Source organism: Peromyscus eremicus, chromosome 10 (assembly GCF_949786415.1).
Source record: "Peromyscus eremicus chromosome 10, PerEre_H2_v1, whole genome shotgun sequence".
Lineage (NCBI taxonomy): Eukaryota > Metazoa > Chordata > Mammalia > Rodentia > Cricetidae > Peromyscus > Peromyscus eremicus.
The window spans coordinates 93944156-93961601 of NC_081426.1; the positions used below are offsets into that span (position 1 = coordinate 93944156).

General features: G+C 40.3%; 1 protein-coding gene across 1 annotated transcript in view; it reads left to right on the plus strand.

Annotated features, from left to right (window-relative positions):
* The window catches only part of Znf326 (zinc finger protein 326), a 46576-nt gene extending 33278 nt beyond the window's left edge, over positions 1–13298 (plus strand). Inside the window, exons 8-12 of the mRNA XM_059274885.1 lie at positions 267–414; positions 1466–1565; positions 5605–5735; positions 6938–7033; positions 12079–13298. Of these exons, the coding sequence (XP_059130868.1) occupies positions 267–414; positions 1466–1565; positions 5605–5735; positions 6938–7033; positions 12079–12459 (856 nt within the window). The 3' untranslated portion in view covers positions 12460–13298. The remainder of the gene's footprint in view (positions 1–266; positions 415–1465; positions 1566–5604; positions 5736–6937; positions 7034–12078) is intronic.
* The last annotated feature ends 4148 nt before the right edge of the window (positions 13299–17446 follow it).

The following is a 17446-nucleotide window of genomic DNA, read 5'->3' on the forward strand; positions in this document are numbered from 1 at the left end:
AATTTGTTGTGGAATTTTGTAGCTCAGTGCTTCTTTATATTAACTTAGCTTTCGAATGGCCAAGGCTTGAGGTCATCCCCTTATGGGTCCTATTCATACCCAGAGGCTTAAAACACAAAGTACTTTAATGACTATGCTGTCCATAGGTACTCAAAGAAATATTTTTTCCTCTGCCTTAATTTCAGAGTTATTTCGGCTAGTATAATTAGTTTTAGATGATCTAAATGAATAAGGTAATATTTAAAGAAGATTTCTTTTCTTTGTAGAATGGCATTCACATGTTCATTTTGTAAATTTCGAACCTTTGAAGAAAAAAATATTGAACTGCATCTGGAAAGTTCTTCACACCAGGAAACGTTAGATCACATTCAGAAACAAACCAAATTTGATAAAGTAGTTATGGAGTTTTTACATGTAAGTAGATGTTTTTGAAATGAGAAACATTTTATTTGATCTGAATTTATTTCACTTTTTATAATTTTTCTCTCACCTTTTTATGTTTCTAAAAATTTAATAATTATTTAAGGAAAGTTGTTAAAACTAATTAGATGTGAATTCTATATTAAAATTTGAATTTGTAATATGAGAAATCATTTTTCATAATTATTTCTGAGAAAGTTGTAAGAAAGAGATCCTTTAGTCACTGTATGTTGATTCGGATTCATCTATTGTTCCTGCAGAATCTACCGTGTACCTGGAAGTATGATTGGTACATTAATTCTTCGTTTCAGATGAGCCTTCATAATTCTCTCTCTCTCTCTTTTTTTTTTTCAAATAATGATTGAAAGATCATGTCTATAGAAACTAAGTGACCTTGTCACTGGGTAGCAAAGTCAGACTTTTGAGCCAGGGAGATAGGATCTGTCTGGTGTCTTTGTATTTTCCTTGTGTAATTGTCAACTTAATAGATTATTTTGAAGACTGCAAGCATTACTGTTAATGAGCCAGCTGTAATTGAAAATAAAACATGTTCGCAGATAGTATGTCTAGGTGTAAATGCCAAGACTGCAGAGATCCTCTGGGGACTTGAAAAAAGCAAACAAAACAAAAAGAGATGCTGCAAGAGGCTGGAGCTGGGCTACTGACTGCACAGCACTGATGTGTTCACAGACCTCTGTATCCAGCAGAATTGGGTCCTTTATTACAATTTGTTCCTGTAACTTTCCCGTAATGGGTTCCTCTCTGTCATTATGATTCACCCACTTACTTGAGAAGCTCACCTCAAGGTGCAGCTTCTAATCTCTTTCTCCAAGTGCCCAGAAGACATTTTGAAAGTGAAGCCATTTTCTAGTGTTTCACGATAGTCTGTCTTTTCAAGTAAATTGTGGGTTTCTTGTGAAAGGATATTAGTTCTTACAGAGCAGAAATACCTGCCAGTGATAGTGTTCCCATAAGATGATGTGGTGCTGAGAATATGCTGGGTGCGCCTTGGAAACAGTCTGTATTCTTTCTACTTATTTTCCAGGAATGTATGGTGAATAAATTTAAAAAAGCATCTATTCGTAAGCAACAGACACTTAATCACCCAGAAGCTTACAAAATAATTGAAAAAGATGTCATGGAAGGTGAGTATTTAGTCAAGTTGTTTTATAAATTTACATTTGTATTTTATATATCATAACCCTGAGGCCTTTGAGATTGACGTAGTTCACATTTGTACCTGCTATATCTCTGACTGGTTTATCAGAGCAGACTTCTAACTTCTTGTTTTCATACTTACAAGTTTAGTAGTATTACCTCTTTTTGTTCAGTATAGAGGAACAGTTCTTGGCTTGTGGGTTCCAGCCCCTTTGGCAAACCTGTCTCCAAAAATATTTACATTATGATTCATAACATGAGAAAGGAATTTTCCTCTAGAGCAGTAGTTCTCAACTTTGCTAACACTGGGACCCTTTAATACAGTTCCCCATGTTGTGGCGACCCCCACCCATAAAATTATCTTATTGCTACTTCATGACTGTAATTTTTGCTACTGTTATGAATCATAATGCAAATATCTGATATGCAGGATACCTGAAAGGCAGCCCCAAAGGGGTCAAGACTTACAGGTTGCTTTAGATGAAGGATCCTTCTTAAATTTGCCCTGTCTTTCTTTTTTTGAAGGATTTTTTTTTTTTTCCCCGAGACAGGGTTTCTCTGTGTAGTTTTGGTGCCTGTCCTGAATCTCACTCTATAGACCAGGCTGGCCTCGAACTCACAGATAACCACCTGGCTGGGATTAAAGGCATGTGCCACCGCTGACCTGCCCTGTCTTTCTTAACTCTCTTTATTTTATTTTTATTTTTTAAATTATATGGGTGGGGGGAGTTGTGTGTAATACGAATCTTAAATGGTCTTACTAATAAAAAAACTCAATGCCAGCTATTAGAGTAAATTCTGAAATACCAGAGAGACATAACAAGCCATAGCCAACCTCACCTCACCAATTCTTCAGTTGATCTTGTTTCCTCAAACAAGCCTCTGAGTCCTCATCCGAATGGATCTCGTAAAAGCCTAAAAGCCTCTAGTTCCTGGTCTTCACGTCTTATATACCTTTCTGCTTCCTGCCATTACTTCCTAGGATTAAAGGCATGTGTCTTTCCCCAGCAAGGCATGAGATCTCAAGTCCTGGCATTAAAGGTGTTTGTCACCATGCCTGGCTGTTTCCAGTGTGGCCTTGAACTCAACAGAGATTCAGATGGATCTCTGCCTCTGGAATGTTAGGATTAAAGGCATGTGCTACCACTGCCTAACCTAATGTCTGTGGTCTCCACAGAGGCCAGAAGAGGCCTTCAGATCCCCTGGAGCTGGAGTTACTCAGAACCCCCATGTAGGTGTTGGGAACCAGACTCAGGTCCCCTACAAGAGCAGTACTAGTTCTTCATCTCTGAGCCTTCTTTCCAGCTCTATTATGTTTCTCTGAAATTCATATGCTTAACTCTTCTGTTTTTCAATCTTTCCTTCTCTTTTGATTCCATCTCTGAAGTCTATAAGCCTGTTCTTACTTTAAAAAATAAAAACAAAGGAACAAAAAGCGTGCTAGTTGTACTATAACTCGCCTTTTCTTTTTATCTTTAAACAACTCTAGGCAACAGCTCCACCGCTGAGCATTATATTTTCCTAAGCCAACAACCATGTTTCTTTAAGCCTCGTTCTTCTTTAGGCTCATTGGTTAGATGAAGTAAACAGCTTTCTACTCTCATCACATGGTCCCTTAGTTCATTTAGAGATACAGTCTCACTGCATCGCCTCTGGCCTAGAATTTACTAGTAGAACAGCCAGGCCTTGAACGTGCAGCAGTTCTTCTCCCACCTGAGTGCTAGGATTATAGGTGTGAGCCACCACGCCCAACCCAAAATGATCTGTAGTTTTGTTCTGTTTGTTTCCCTTAAATCATCTTGATAGCATTTTCCATTTACTCCCTTACTTGTGAATCCTTTTTTTTTGTCTCAGCACCTTACTGGCCTAATGTTCGCTTAATCCCCTTGATTTGGTTTTAGTCTTTGTACTTCATCAGTAATAATCTTCATTATTCCTTCCCTTTATATTTCTTTCAGGTGAACTCATCTACATACAGAGTTTAATATGTATGTGTGAACTACTCATATCTGTAGATCTAGCACCGATCTGTTTTCTGAAATCTTGTTTCGTTCATTTACCTGCTTGCTAACATCTTTTCAGTAGTCAATATAAAAACCAACGTTTTGGGGCTAGAGATGGATCAGGGTTAAGAGCAGGAACTGTTTGCAGAGGACCCTCATTTGGTTCTCAACACCCATGTCAGGTGGCTCACAACCACCTGTAACTCCATTTCCAGGAGGATCTAACATTTCTGGCTTCCTTGGACACTAGCATTACCCACACAGACACACAGATGTACTTAATTAAAAATGTAAAGATAGGGGCTGGAGAGATGGCTCAGTGGTTAAGAGCACCGACTGCTCTTCCAAAGGACCCAGGTTCAATTCTCAGCACCCACATGGCAGCTCACAACTGTCTGTAATTCCAGTTCCAGGGGACCCAGCACCCATGACAAAATACCAATGAACATAAAATAAAATTTAGAAATTTTTAAAAAAGTAAAGATAAATCTAAATTAAAAAATCCCATCATATCTCTAAAATCTATCATTTCCATTGCCACTCTTTAATTAATTCAGGGGAACAAACTCAAAATACTTCGTTTTCTTGAAAAGTAGCTTTGCTGCGCTCACCAGAGCAGAAGTGAGGGTTATCCAGGTGCTCTTCATCTGCAGCACTGTGTTCTCTAGTTCATTTTTACACATTGAGCAAGTCTGTTTCTTTTTTTTTTTTTTTTTTTGGTTTTTTGAGACAGGGTTTCTCTATGTAGCTTTGCGCCTTTCCTGGGACTCACTTGGTAGTCCAGGCTGGCCTCGAACTCACAGAGATCCGCCTGGCTCTGCCTCCCGAGTGCTGGGATTAAAGGCGTGCGCCACCACCGCCCGGCTAAGTCTGTTTCTTTACCCTGCTTTAAATATGCATTTAGGGCTGGAGTGACTCATTGTTAAGAGTGCTTGTTAACCTTGCAGAGGACCCAGGCTTGATTCCCAGCACCAACATCGTCACCCACAATGTTCATACCTTCTGGGGGATCCAACACCCTGTAATGACCTCCCCTGGCACCAAGCACCTATGTGCTTCATGGACATACTTATGAGCAAAACTTTCAAACATAAAATAAATCTACATACTGCATTTATTCAAGTCGTCACATGTTCTCTGAATACTTTTTAGTATTTTTTTTTCTGACTGGATTCTACTGTATGGTCATGTAATTTCATCTTGTATGGTATAAGGCCAAAATTCCTAGGCATGGCACACACAAAGCATGGCAACAAGTGGTAGGCATAGTGGCAGGAATAGGAGGCTGAGAGCTCACATCTTGTACCATAAGCAGAAAGCAAACTGAACACAGGGCCAGGCTTTAAGCACTCGAAAGCTGCCCTCAGTGACGTACTTTTTTAAAACAAAGGTAAGCCTTCAAACAGCACCACCAAGGGGTACCAGTTGTTCAGGTCCCAGAACCTGTGTGGGGCCTTCTCACTCAAACCACTACACTTGGTAGTAAGAACTAGGCAAGTGCTCCACCCATGAGCAGTTTCCAGCCCAGGGTCCATTTAGAATAATCATTTTGAAGATAGAGAAGGGATGCTTTTGTTCCTTACAGCATCTTTTCTTTTTTTTTTTTTCTTTTCCTGCCCACCTATGTTCATAATAATGGCAATTTTTATTTGCTAAAAATAACATCCATTTACTTTATGCTTTTTGAGGAGATGGACCAAAAGGGCTCTAAGCATGAGTGAATAACATGATGAGAGAATGTGGGGCTGGAGAGTCAGATTAGCAGTTAAGAAACTGTTAATTGTTTGGTTTACAGCATCCACTTTGGGTAGTGCACAACCACCTTTAACTCCACTTCTAGGAGGATCAGACCCAAAAAATCTACATACGTAGATATGAGATATGTGGAAGAACTTGACATAAGCCTACATGCTCTGATCCTTTTGTTGTAAGGAATACAAATGGTGATGAAAACTAGTAAGAACTTGATTCATCAAGAATAAGAATGTGAGAGCATTTCTTCCCTAAATGAACTTTTTTGTAGGTGTTACTGCAGATGATCACATGGTGAAGGTAGAGACTGTTCACTGTGGTGCCTGCAGCATGTATATCCCTGCTTTTCATAGTTCAGTTCAGCAGCACCTCAAGTCTCCTGATCATGTCAAAGGGAAGCAGGTAAGTTTTTAATCTCTTTATAAAATTCTTAAATTTGTACCAGTTTCTTATCATCCTTTGGCCGTTGTTTCATACATACCGTCCTGATAATCTGAAATGTGAACAGCTGCATGTCTGCTGGGAGGCAGCTTTGTCACAGTTGAGGTCATGGACTCCAGAGCAAGGCTTTCTGGATTTGAATCCTGGTGTTAAAGGAGTTCCTTATCTGACTTTCTCTGTCTGTAAGATGAGACTGGCACCATTCCTTTGTGCTTGTTTAAGGATTCAGTTAACTAGTTTGTAATACCTAATAAAACGGTGGCTGGTGATAGTTAAGCATTCAGTAAATCATAGTTGTTAAGCAGTTTTTGTTATTTTCTTTTATAGTTGCTACAAAATGGTTTTGTGAGTATGCGTGTTAGAACAAATAAGAAAGGGAATTTTTATTGCCAATTTTTCTGGTAGTTGAAGAAAATACATTTAAAGATTAAAGTTAGCATTTATTACAACTAGCTTATTTTTCTCATCGTTTGGAAAAATGCATTTAAAACTAGTATTAGCATTTACTATCTGTTGTGACTTTGGGACAGGATATCCCTGAACAGCTTAGTGCCTACTTGTTCTTTAGTACACATTTCTGCTCTTTATGCTGGGCTTTCTCTAGTTAGCTTTACTTCAAAAAACATGAGTGCTTATATTGTGGGGAATTTGTAAAATGTATTTGACGACTTAAAAATTAATGATTTAAATTTAAATAGAAGAGACTTGAGTCTTACATTTCTGTTTTGGAATGAAGTGAATTTCACATACCCCAGACTCTCTGACACGCTTTGAGCCATTGCTGTCTTGCTGGTACACACTCTATATTACCTTTTCCCCCTCTGTATAATACTTCTTTTAATAACTTAGAAACCCTGAAGAAGACTGATTATTTTTGGATTATTCTGTTTTGATAGTGTGAAGTGTAGAGTGAAAAGGATAGGAATCAAATGTCTAGACACCTAGACTTGCACTTGGGAGTGCTGTACTTTTATTGGCTTGTGAAAGTTCGTAGTCTTGAGTGATGAATGATTTAGATGAAAAGCCTGGTAGCTATAGTTATTCATAGCTTAATTTATTATAAAAGTCATTTAAATATAGGGTCTTGTGTAAAATACCACTTTATGTCTGTAGACTTTTCATGCCATCCTTTCTAGTATCTCACTGTGTCCTGGTGTTCATAGGCTTATAAGGAACAGATAAAAAGAGAAAGTGTGCTGACAGCGACAAGCATCTTAAATAATCCAATTGTGAAGGCGCGGTACGAACGCTTCGTTAAGGTAAGACTTTGGACAAAAGCTTTTTGGGAAGTATTATATAATTAAAGGTGATAGTCATAGTGTGATACTAAGATAAATACAGTACCACATACTGGGAAGAATTTTACTTACTATCTTGCTTACAGGTAGCACATTGTTTCTCTTAATTATTGGGATTATAGGACAGGGGAGCAATAATTCCTTTCTCATCCCCTCAGAAGAGAAGATCAAGATGTTAGTTTTATTCACATATGTGTTCGTGTGATTGTAAATGCTTCCTGTGATGGTGTATGTGGGTGCCAGAGGACAACTTCGATCATGTCACCTCAGGAGCCATCCACCTTGTTTTTGAGACAGGGTCTGTGATTGGTCTGGGGCTTGCATGTTTATCAAGGCTGCTGTTTCTGCCTTCCCAACTCTGGGATAACAAGCTTGTGCTACCAGGCCTGGCTTTTAAATTTGGGTTCTGAGGCTCAAACCGAGGCCCCTATGTTTGTGTGGCAAGCACTCTATGAGCTGTGTCCCCAGCCATTAGTTTGGTTTGGTTGACTTGTGTCTTCTGTAGTTACTACTTCAGCCCCTTCCCTTTCTTCAGGTAGCCCAGCTTTCATCCCTGTCCTCTCCACTCCCGTACTTTCGCACTAGGGAGGAGAGAGCAATGCGAGTCTCCACCTTCGACTTCTGTGTGTGTTTCTGGATGGTCCCTCACCTCTGTTACTGTTTCCCTTCATTCGCGCTCCCTTTTGGATCTGATTTTTCCCCCTTATTGTCTTCTCCAGACAGACAGTGCTTATTACTTCCCTTAACTAAAAAGTGACCTGGTTTTTCATGGACTCACTTTTCACTGCCTCTTCTTACCATACTTGAAAAGATCGCTTGCCCTACGTTAGGCTCTTTGCTTCCTATAATTTACTGTAACTGAATAGTTCTCATGTGGAAGAGCATAATCTGTAGATGTAACCAATCTTCTTATTAAATAAGAAACACAGAACCAATGCAAAGAAGAAAGCCAAGAGGTCAGAGCTAAGAGCTAAAACCTTACCCGTCCTCCTGCAGTGGTCCTACCTCTCCGAACTCACTACCCCTGTGTTAATGTCTTTATATAGAGTTCCTGTTCTGCCTTCTCATTGGTTGTAAACCCAACCACATGACTGCCTCATCACGGCCTGTCTGTATAGGCCTCCAGGTTTTCCATGATTGGTATTGAGAGTAAAGGCATGTGTATCCAATAATGGCTGTATCCCTGAACACACAGAGACTTACCCAGCTCTGCCTACCAAGTGCTGGGATTACAAGTGTACGCTACCACTGCCCTGCTTTCCTATGGCTTGCTAATAGCTCTGACCCCCGGGCAACTTTATTTATTAACATACAAATAACATTTTAATACAAATAAAATATCACCATAATAATCAGGGTCTTTTTGAAAGGTATGGTTAAATAGAAACCACCCAGGCCCTTTTAATGACCCTCAATTAATTTCCTGAACTTTTCAGATTAGTATATCCTGAAGTGTTTTGTTTCTTTTCTTTCCTTTTTTTTTCTTTTCTTTTCCTCCTTCCTTCCTTCCTTTCTGTTTTTTTATTTGCTAGTTTTTTTTTTGGGGGGGGGTGTTTTTTTAAGACAGGGTTTCTCTGTATAGCTTTGGAGCCTGTCCTAGAACTCACTCTGTAGGCCAGGCTGGCCTTGAAATCAGAGAGATCTGCCTGGCTCTCCTCCCACGTGTTGGGATTAAAGGTGTGTGCCACCAGCACCCAGCTCCTGAAGTGTTTCTTATTAGGCTTCTACCTGGCAATTTTGATTCAGAAGGTCTGAGAGTGACTAGAAATTAGTATTTTAAGAAAGAGCTCCAGTGCCTGACAGTGTGTTTTTTGTCAACTTGATAGGAAATTGATTGTAGAGACCTGCTCTTGGACCGCTGCTATTGCTGTAACTCCCACTCCATCATCCTTTCAAAACTTCTCTTAAGATTATCAGTGATCAGTTGTCACAGCCACTGCTTTAAAATTAACATACTGGGGCTTGAGAGTTAGCTCATTTGGTAAACCACTTTCTGTGCAAATGAAGGGACCTGAGTGAGCTCTAGAACCCATTTAAGAAAGCTGAGCATGGGGATGCATGTTTATTATCCCAGTGCTGGGGAGATGGAGATAGGAGCATCCCTGGGGCTCTCTGGTAAGCTAGCCCTGCCTAATTGGCAAGCCTCAGGCTAGGAGAGACCCTGCCTCAAAAATCATGGTGTACAGAATGGAATGACACCAGAAGTTGTACTCTGACTTCCACATACACTTGAACATACATATGCACTCACATACACAAACACAAAAATTAACGTTCTTTTGTTTAAAACATGTAAACCTAAATCCTTAGGAGCCCTCTTCATTCAGTAATGATGGACTCTAGTGATTTTTTTCAATACTTTTACTTTTATCTGTTTTATTAACACTGCCAATTTATCATTTTTTCTTTAAACTACCATTTTTGGCAAATAATGTTCTGCTTCTCTCACCCCTATATAGGCTGCTTCTATGGTTTTGCTCCTATAGTCCACCTTAGACTATCCCATGTGGGACTCTAATTCCACTGTCTGCTCAATGCAAGTAACCTAGTAATGTAAATGTTTTACTTTGAGCATTCTTCTATTTGAGCTGAAAATTTATAGGTGCCTGTAAACCTTTAGATATCTCAGATTCTGAATGTCTGCAGCATGTACCCACCCACTTCCTCTCTCCCCATTCTAATGTACATATTCTGTTAATGTCCCACATCTTTCATATTCTTTTAACAAAGACTATTGGGGTCCAGCTCCTAAATAACCTTTTCCCAGGGTCCGTGCAAGAACCTGACAACCAGCTGAGGATCATCTAGGATAGTGAAAAGAATCTATGCACACTGAGCTCTTTAGTCCATTCACTTTATTCTTCTAAGTCAATCCTATCTGCACAGCTTCTTTTCTGTTCTCATACTTAGCTCCTCTCTGTCTCTTCTTCTGCTGTTTTCTCGTTGTTCTATCTTAGTTCTTCCTCTCGTTCTCCCCCCCAAGCATATATGTGTCCATTCCTTAACAACTTGTTAGTAAAAACTACAAAGTAAACTCCCAGGGACAAATATTCTGATAAGAGTCACACTTGGCAAAGACTTGGTCAGCTTCACTGGTGACTGACAACAGCTGTGGGTTGTAAAAAGTTCTGGCTGTCTCTCTTTTTTTGAGGGGGTGTGTTTCGAGACAGGGTTAGCTTTGGTGCCTGTCCTGGATCTCGCTCTGTAGACCAGGCTGGCCTCGAACTCTGAGTGCTGAGATTAAAGAAAGGCGTGTGCCACCGCCACCTGGCATCTGGCTGTCTCTTAAAGGGATAGCTATAAGGGAAGAAATTAAACCAATGGAAAAGGCAAAGAATACATGTACTGTTTTATGTGATTAATAATATCCACACATGGTTAGTCAGTTAACAGCCTTTTTCTGTTAATTACCTGAATCTCAGGACATATACATAGTGTAACGAGCCTAAAATCTTGCATTAAAAACTGGTGTAGAAATAAATACAAAGTGTTAATTGTTTTTTGAATCAGAGTAGGGAGGTGACGGTGAAGGAAGTTTAGGGCAACATAGGTGTTATTGATCTCTTGAAGGACTAAGATATAGCAAAGCCAGACACTTGCACTATCACTCTGGTTCACTATAATTCTTCTGAAGAGTTTTGATCCAGCAAGGCCAGGCACCTGCAATTCTGCTCTGTGAAAGTTCTACGAGAACTTTTGCCTTCTCAGTGGCTAAGGATGGAGAACAAGACCTCTAAGTGTCTACAGTCCACATGGAACAATAGATCTAGTATGAAGCATATTTTAGTATGTTTTCATTCATAAAAAATTGTACAGTTAAATAAGAAACCATCTTCTAGACTATTCACAATCATGTGTGCCCACAAGATTGAGATGCAATCGTGAGAATACATGTACACTAACATGGACATGCACGGTAAATGGGGAGAATCATAGCTGTTATTGCACAAGAAGTTTACAACTAGAGACAACCAGTTAATTCAAAAGACAGTAATTCCATAATGCCTTGTGTGATAGTTTTCTCCAACAGAACCCTGGGCTCTGGGTTCTGCACACTAGTCACCTGCTGTATACTCCCGTGGTCTTTTGCTACCAGCAGCTCTCAGTGTTCTTATCTGTGGCCATTAGAATTGTCCTCATCAGTGTCCTCCTCCCCTTTTCTTTCTTATGGAGAGTGACCACTGAGCCTTCTAAGCCCATTCTGTATCAACTAACCTGCACCACCCAGGTATTTATTATTTCACTTCATTCTACACACTCCTGTCTGATCCATCTTAAAGTGTAGCACCAGCCTTAATAGAGTTTGCTTTAATAAGCTTCACTGGCTCTTCATTTCCCTTATTGATATAGACTTCCAGTTTGACCAGTTTATATGAGACTTAATCCAGATAAATAATTACTAAGATGAAATTGTAGGGCTGCTGTGGTGCTCAGCCAGATAAAGGCTCTTGCCATCAAGCCTGATGACCAGACTTCAAGCCTTAGGCTCTGGAAGGAGAAAACGGATATCTGACCTCCACATGTCAGCATGGGCACGTGCATGTGTGCACACACACAGGAGATAAAAGTAATAAAAGCGATAAAATTGTATCTGAATGTTTGCCTAGCTTTGAAAGTGTAAGCACAAGTCATGGTGCCTAGTAACTAAATTGAGGTACTTGGTTTTTATTGAGTTCTTAGGAGACCCCAGAGCAGAATCACATTGAGTAGTTGTCTTATTAAGCAGATTGTCTGCATCAGCTGTTTTGTATTCAAACACATTTCTACTTTTATGTATGATTTTAAAAATTCAGTTAAAAATTTTGGCTTTTTGAGTGCCCTAATTTATGGTATATAAAATAATTAATAAAATATATACTCACATTTGAATGAAGTAGATACTTTAAAATATTTAATAGGTTTGCCATTAAGTAAAAAGAACTTCAAATAGTATTTTTTCCATGATATAGCAAGTATCACTAATAGAAAAACAAATGTGTTGACTAAATGCCAATTTCTCTTTTTAGGGAGAGAATCCTTTTGAAGTTCAAGATCATTCTCAGGATCAGCAGATAGAAGGAGATGAAGAGGATGAAGAGAAGATTGATGAACCCGTAGAAGAGGAGGATGAGGAAGAGGAAGAGGGGGAGGAGGAAGAAGAGGAGGAAGATGAAGTAGAGGAAGTGGGGGAAACAGAAGAGGTGGAAGGGGAGGAAGCTGGAGTCGTGGAGGGAGAAGGAGATGTAGAGGGAGAGGAAGGAGTAGAGGGAGAAGAGGGAAGGGCGGAATCAGGGGATGATGAGAACGTGGCAGAGGCAGAGGTGGAGGAGGGGAAGGAGGAGAAGGAGGAGGGGAAGGAGGAGTCTGCCAGCTGTCCTGCTGAGCAGCCTGAGCACAGTCAGGTGTAGGGCATTAGACTTGAGTGGAGCTTTACACTCTGTCCTGTTGTAGGAAGGGAAGACATTTAATAGCTTATGATATGAATTGATACCATGTTGCATGCATTCCACATATAAAATTTGTTTTATATAATTTCTAAATGTTTGGCACTTGTTTAATAAAATGAAGTTAAGATGATTTCAGTTTAGTTTTTATAGATACCAAACTTAGATATGATAAATTGTTTGTATAATTTTTAAGCTTAATTTTTATTACCTTAACTGGTGTTCAGGATACTAGATGTGTGTTGTTCCTCTATCTGTTGTAATCATTTGAACTTCAGTGCTGCTCTTGGGAGTGAGCCTTTAAGTGTGCATTCAGTTTTTGAGTACTTACTCTAGAAGAGATGAATTGGGCAAGTATTTTGTCCTGATTGTGGAGTTTTTTGTTGTTGTTTTGCTTTATTTTTTTTTTTTTTTTTACATTGAGTAGCAGTTAGCATTAAGATGGCTTAATGGCTATTGTGTACAGTTACCTTTGTAGCAATAAAATGTTTTTTTTTCTTTCTAAACAAAAACCTTCTCCTTGATTGCAAGTTAAACATTTCATCAGTTAAATGAGTATTTAAAAATCAATATCTGCCTTAATGTATGAGTTTAGCTCACAAGTATTTCAAGTGATTGAGAAGACTTGAATTAAAACATTTTTCCTCAATCCTATTTTTAAAAAGTGTGACTACTGTGTATTTTATAACACATTTCAGAGGTCAGGCTGTAATGATCCTGTTTATACTAGCTTTAGTTTGTTCTTCTCTCTGTGCCTATGTCAAACCTGGAATCTTCCTGAAAATACAATTTAATACAAAGAATGTGTGTTCTTTTGTCGTGTCTGTTTTGCCTGAAGAACCAAGAATCAAGCTTTCTGTTTTTTTTTTAAAAAAAACAATGAATTGTTTCTCCTTCACTCTTTCAAATACTTTTCTTAACAAAGTAAACTGTACCTACATCTTCATCAAGAGGACAGGAGACTGGCCAACTTTTACGTGATTATCTTCAGGTGGCCGTCTGTAGAACTGAAAAGCAGTGTTTTTACAGTCACAAACCTCTTAATGGTCAGCACGAGCTGTACTCCTAAGTCATTAATACACCCTTTTCTTGTGATGGGGTGCAGCTGGGTTTTTTTGTTTTGTTTTGTCTGTTTGTTTGAGTTTGGGAAATGTTTTTTATTGACTAAATTTATTAATTTATTTTACATCCTGACTGCAGTTTCCCTCCTCTCCTCCCATTCCCTCCCCACCTCTCCTCTGCCACCCCCCCCCCCCCCCCACACACACACACTCCTCTGTTTCTGTTCAGAAAGGGATGGGCCTCAAATGGGTGTCAGCAAAGTATGGCCTAGCAAGTTGCATAGGACTAAGCTCCTCCCCTTGTATTAAGGCTGGGCAAGGCAACCCAGTGTGAGGAATAGGGTCCCAAAGCCAGCCAAAGCTTTAGAGACAGCCAGCCCTGCTCCCACTGCTGGGAGTCCCACAAGTAGACCAAGTTCTATAAGAGGTGACAACTTTTTAATGAAATTAACTTCCCCAAAATTTGAGACATTGAATGGGCAACTTACATGATAAAACACTAAGTCGAATATATGAGCATTTGTAGAAGTGTGAGTATTACATGTTTGTGTACGTGTGTGTAGGTGCTGTGTGTGGGTGCATATACCTGTACTCAGGAGACCAGAGCAAGATGCTGGGTGTCCTGCTCTGCTATGCTTTGCCTTATTCCCTTGAGACAGGATCTCACTGAAGCTGGAGCTAGGTTGGTAGCCAACAAGCCCAAGAGATCCTCCTGTCTCTATCTTAAGTGTTGAAGTTACAGGCCTGTGTGTGTGGCCATGCCTGGATTTTTATGTATGTTCTAGGGATTTTAACTCGGGTTTCCATGCGTATGCAGTTAGCACTCTTAGCTGCTGAGCCACTGCCCAGCTATAAAGTAAGGCCTCTGAAACTAGATTTTCTAGGCCTGGGGAAGTGGCTCAGTGTAGAAAATGTTCATTAAGAATGAGGACCAAGCCGGGCGGTGGTGGCGCACGCCTTTAATCCCAGCACTCGGGAGGCAGAGCCAGGCGGATCTCTGTGAGTTCGAGGCCAGCCTGGGCTACCAAGTGAGTTCCAGGAAAGGCGCAAAGCTACACAGAGAAACCCTGTCTCGAAAAACAAAACAAAACAAAACAAAAAAAAGAATGAGGACCAGAGTTCAGATTCCCAGCAGCTGTGTGTGGCAGCTTCCTGTAATTTCAGCATTGAAGATGGTGCGGATGAAATCCCAGGAGCTAGTTGATGAGCCCAGACTAGCTGTATTGACAAGTAAGAAGCTGCCTGAAGTCAGCCTCAAGCTTCCACATGAGTCATGTCATGTGTGTCTCCCTCCCCGCCCCGCCCCCGCCCCCGCCCCCGCAGTGTGCCTATATACATACACATGCAAAAGTGTAGGGACAAGTATGGGTTTTCTGGACCGTTATGCTTTAATAATAAACTGTTTAGCTTGCATTTAAGGTGGAAAAATCTGGTAAGCGTTTAGATCTAATTGTAGTAATTTGGAACCAAATACAAGAAGGTTAGTTGAAAACTAGAAAATTTGGATCCTACTTAGGAGTCTGTTTACTACATAGAAAACTTCTTAAGGGTCCTAGGACTTGATCAACCTTTTTTACTCTTTTTGTTTGTTTGTTTTGAGACAGGGTTTCTCCGTGTAGTTTTGGTGCCTGTCGTGAAACTCGCTCTGTAGACCAGGCTAGTCTCGAACTCACAGAGATCCACCTGGCTCTGCCGAGTGCTGGGATTAAAGGCGTGCGCCACCGCCGCCTGGCTTTACTCTTTTAAAAATTTAAAGATATTTGTGGGAAAACTAAGGTAAAGGAATAATTTGTTAATAATTTGGTCCTTTTGGCACTAAGTTTAAAAATGTGTATGTGTAAATACGTATGTTGTCTGCGTGTGTGAACATGCACACTCATGTCACTCAGTGAGTACATGTGGAGGTGAGAGGACAACTTCCAGGCACAGTTTTTTTCCTTCCATTATGTGGGCCTGGGAATCTAACTTGTTGAGTTTGGAGGCAGGTGCCTTTACCCCCTGAGCCATTGTGTTGGTCCCAAGTTGGAGATTTTTAAATAGAATGTCTCTGGAGGTCTGATTGAGATTTGAAGAGTCATGTATTCATACATATAAAATCCCTGCAGCAATTTTTAAGACATAAATGTTTTAAAGTATATTTTTAGACATTTAAATTATATATTTCCACAATTTGTAGGTTTGCAGTGTAGTTTACATGCAAATTAATTTTTGCCATCCTTACTGTCTCTGTTTTCTTTACAGTTAGAAGGACAATTTAGCTTCTGTTTTTTAAGTTGTCCTCGTCACTAACAGTGAGATAATGTAGGGGTGATCACAGCACTGTCGTCTAAGCAGCTGTGCAGGGGCGGGCTGTATTCGTTAGAAAGTCTGTGTCTGTGCTGATTCTAAATTTTACAGGCTCTTCCCCCTGAGCTGCTACCAGTACAGTTGACGGCGGCGGCGGCACCATCGTCTTGGCTGGCATACCGTGCTGTAGCCAAACCCCTTGTAGTTGCCTGTCAACTAGGGTAGTCTTTGTCGTCTCTATGGCTGTCAGTTTCTTGACTGCTTACTACACCAGAACCTGGAATCATCTCATAGCACCCTGTTCTCTTGTGTAACGTTTATGACTGTTTAATCAGTGCATTTCTTCTGTAATTGTAATAGAACTTGAGGAAGTGGCTTAGAACCAGTATGCCATTTTGATATGGAACTCTCCTCAACACAGCCCTGTGTGTGGGTTTCCCCACACTCCATACTGTTCTTACATCTCTCATCACTGTCAACAACACTGTTCCCAATATATTTGACTCTAGTAATTACACTCTACATAGTTAGGGTCCTATTGGTATGCAAAGAAAACCTGCAAAGCCAGGGACAGTGGTGAATGAGTGCACTTAGCCCTGCCAACTCCAAGAGATCCTTGGACGCATCCATACTCATTTCTTCCCACGTTCTTCTTGAATTCTCTAGTTTTTGTTTTTAAGGGCAAAGTAGAATCTTTCCATTGAATTCAACATAATCCATTTAACTCAGCCTGAACAGTTCCTGGAGCATTAAATGGAGGACAGGCACAGGACAGTCTTTATAGAACCAGGAGGTACCTCCTTAGACTTAACACTTGTTGTCAGGCTAAACTAAGAACAGCCAGAAACCTTTACAATTTTTAAAAAAGATTATTTTTTTGTTATGGGTGTTTTGGCTGCATGTGTGTACCATGTGTGTGTAGTACCCTTGGAGGCCAGAAGAGGCCATTGGATTCCCTGGAAGCGGAGTTACAAACGGTTGTGAGCCTTCATGGGGCTGTTGGGACTTGAACCCAGGTCCTCTCCAGCCCAAGGAAACCTTTTTATTACGGCCAAGTACTGTTACCAGAAATCTTCAGCAAACATTCAGGCTCAAGTTACAGTCCAGACGATGCTGCTGAGATTCACCTAACCTGAGAACGTTGGGGAAGGACACTGTAGACATTTCAGGCAGGGTGGTGATGAGGCAACACCTCCAGATACTAGTTGAAGAGCTGTTACTGATAGACTTATAATAGGGAGTTTAGTAGTTCCCACGTGGACATCTGTAACTTTATTTTCTCCTAGCGGTGACCAGTGGAAATTTAAAATTCCATTTACAACAGAAATCTGAACTATATGCTACAGAAGTAAGCTGAAGGGTGAGTTCTATGAAAGAAGCTACGTTTTAATTAATATGGAATACATGAGTAGACAAAACAACCTCTTTTCTGTCTCCTCCCCCCCACCCCCCACCCCAAGACAGGGTTTCTCTGTGTAGCTTTTGGAGCCTGTCCTGGAACTCACTCTGTAGAGCAGGCTGGCCTGGAACTCAGAGATCCACCTGCCCTCTGCCTTCTGAGTGCTGAGATTAAAGGTGTGTGTCACTACTGCCTGGTTTATATT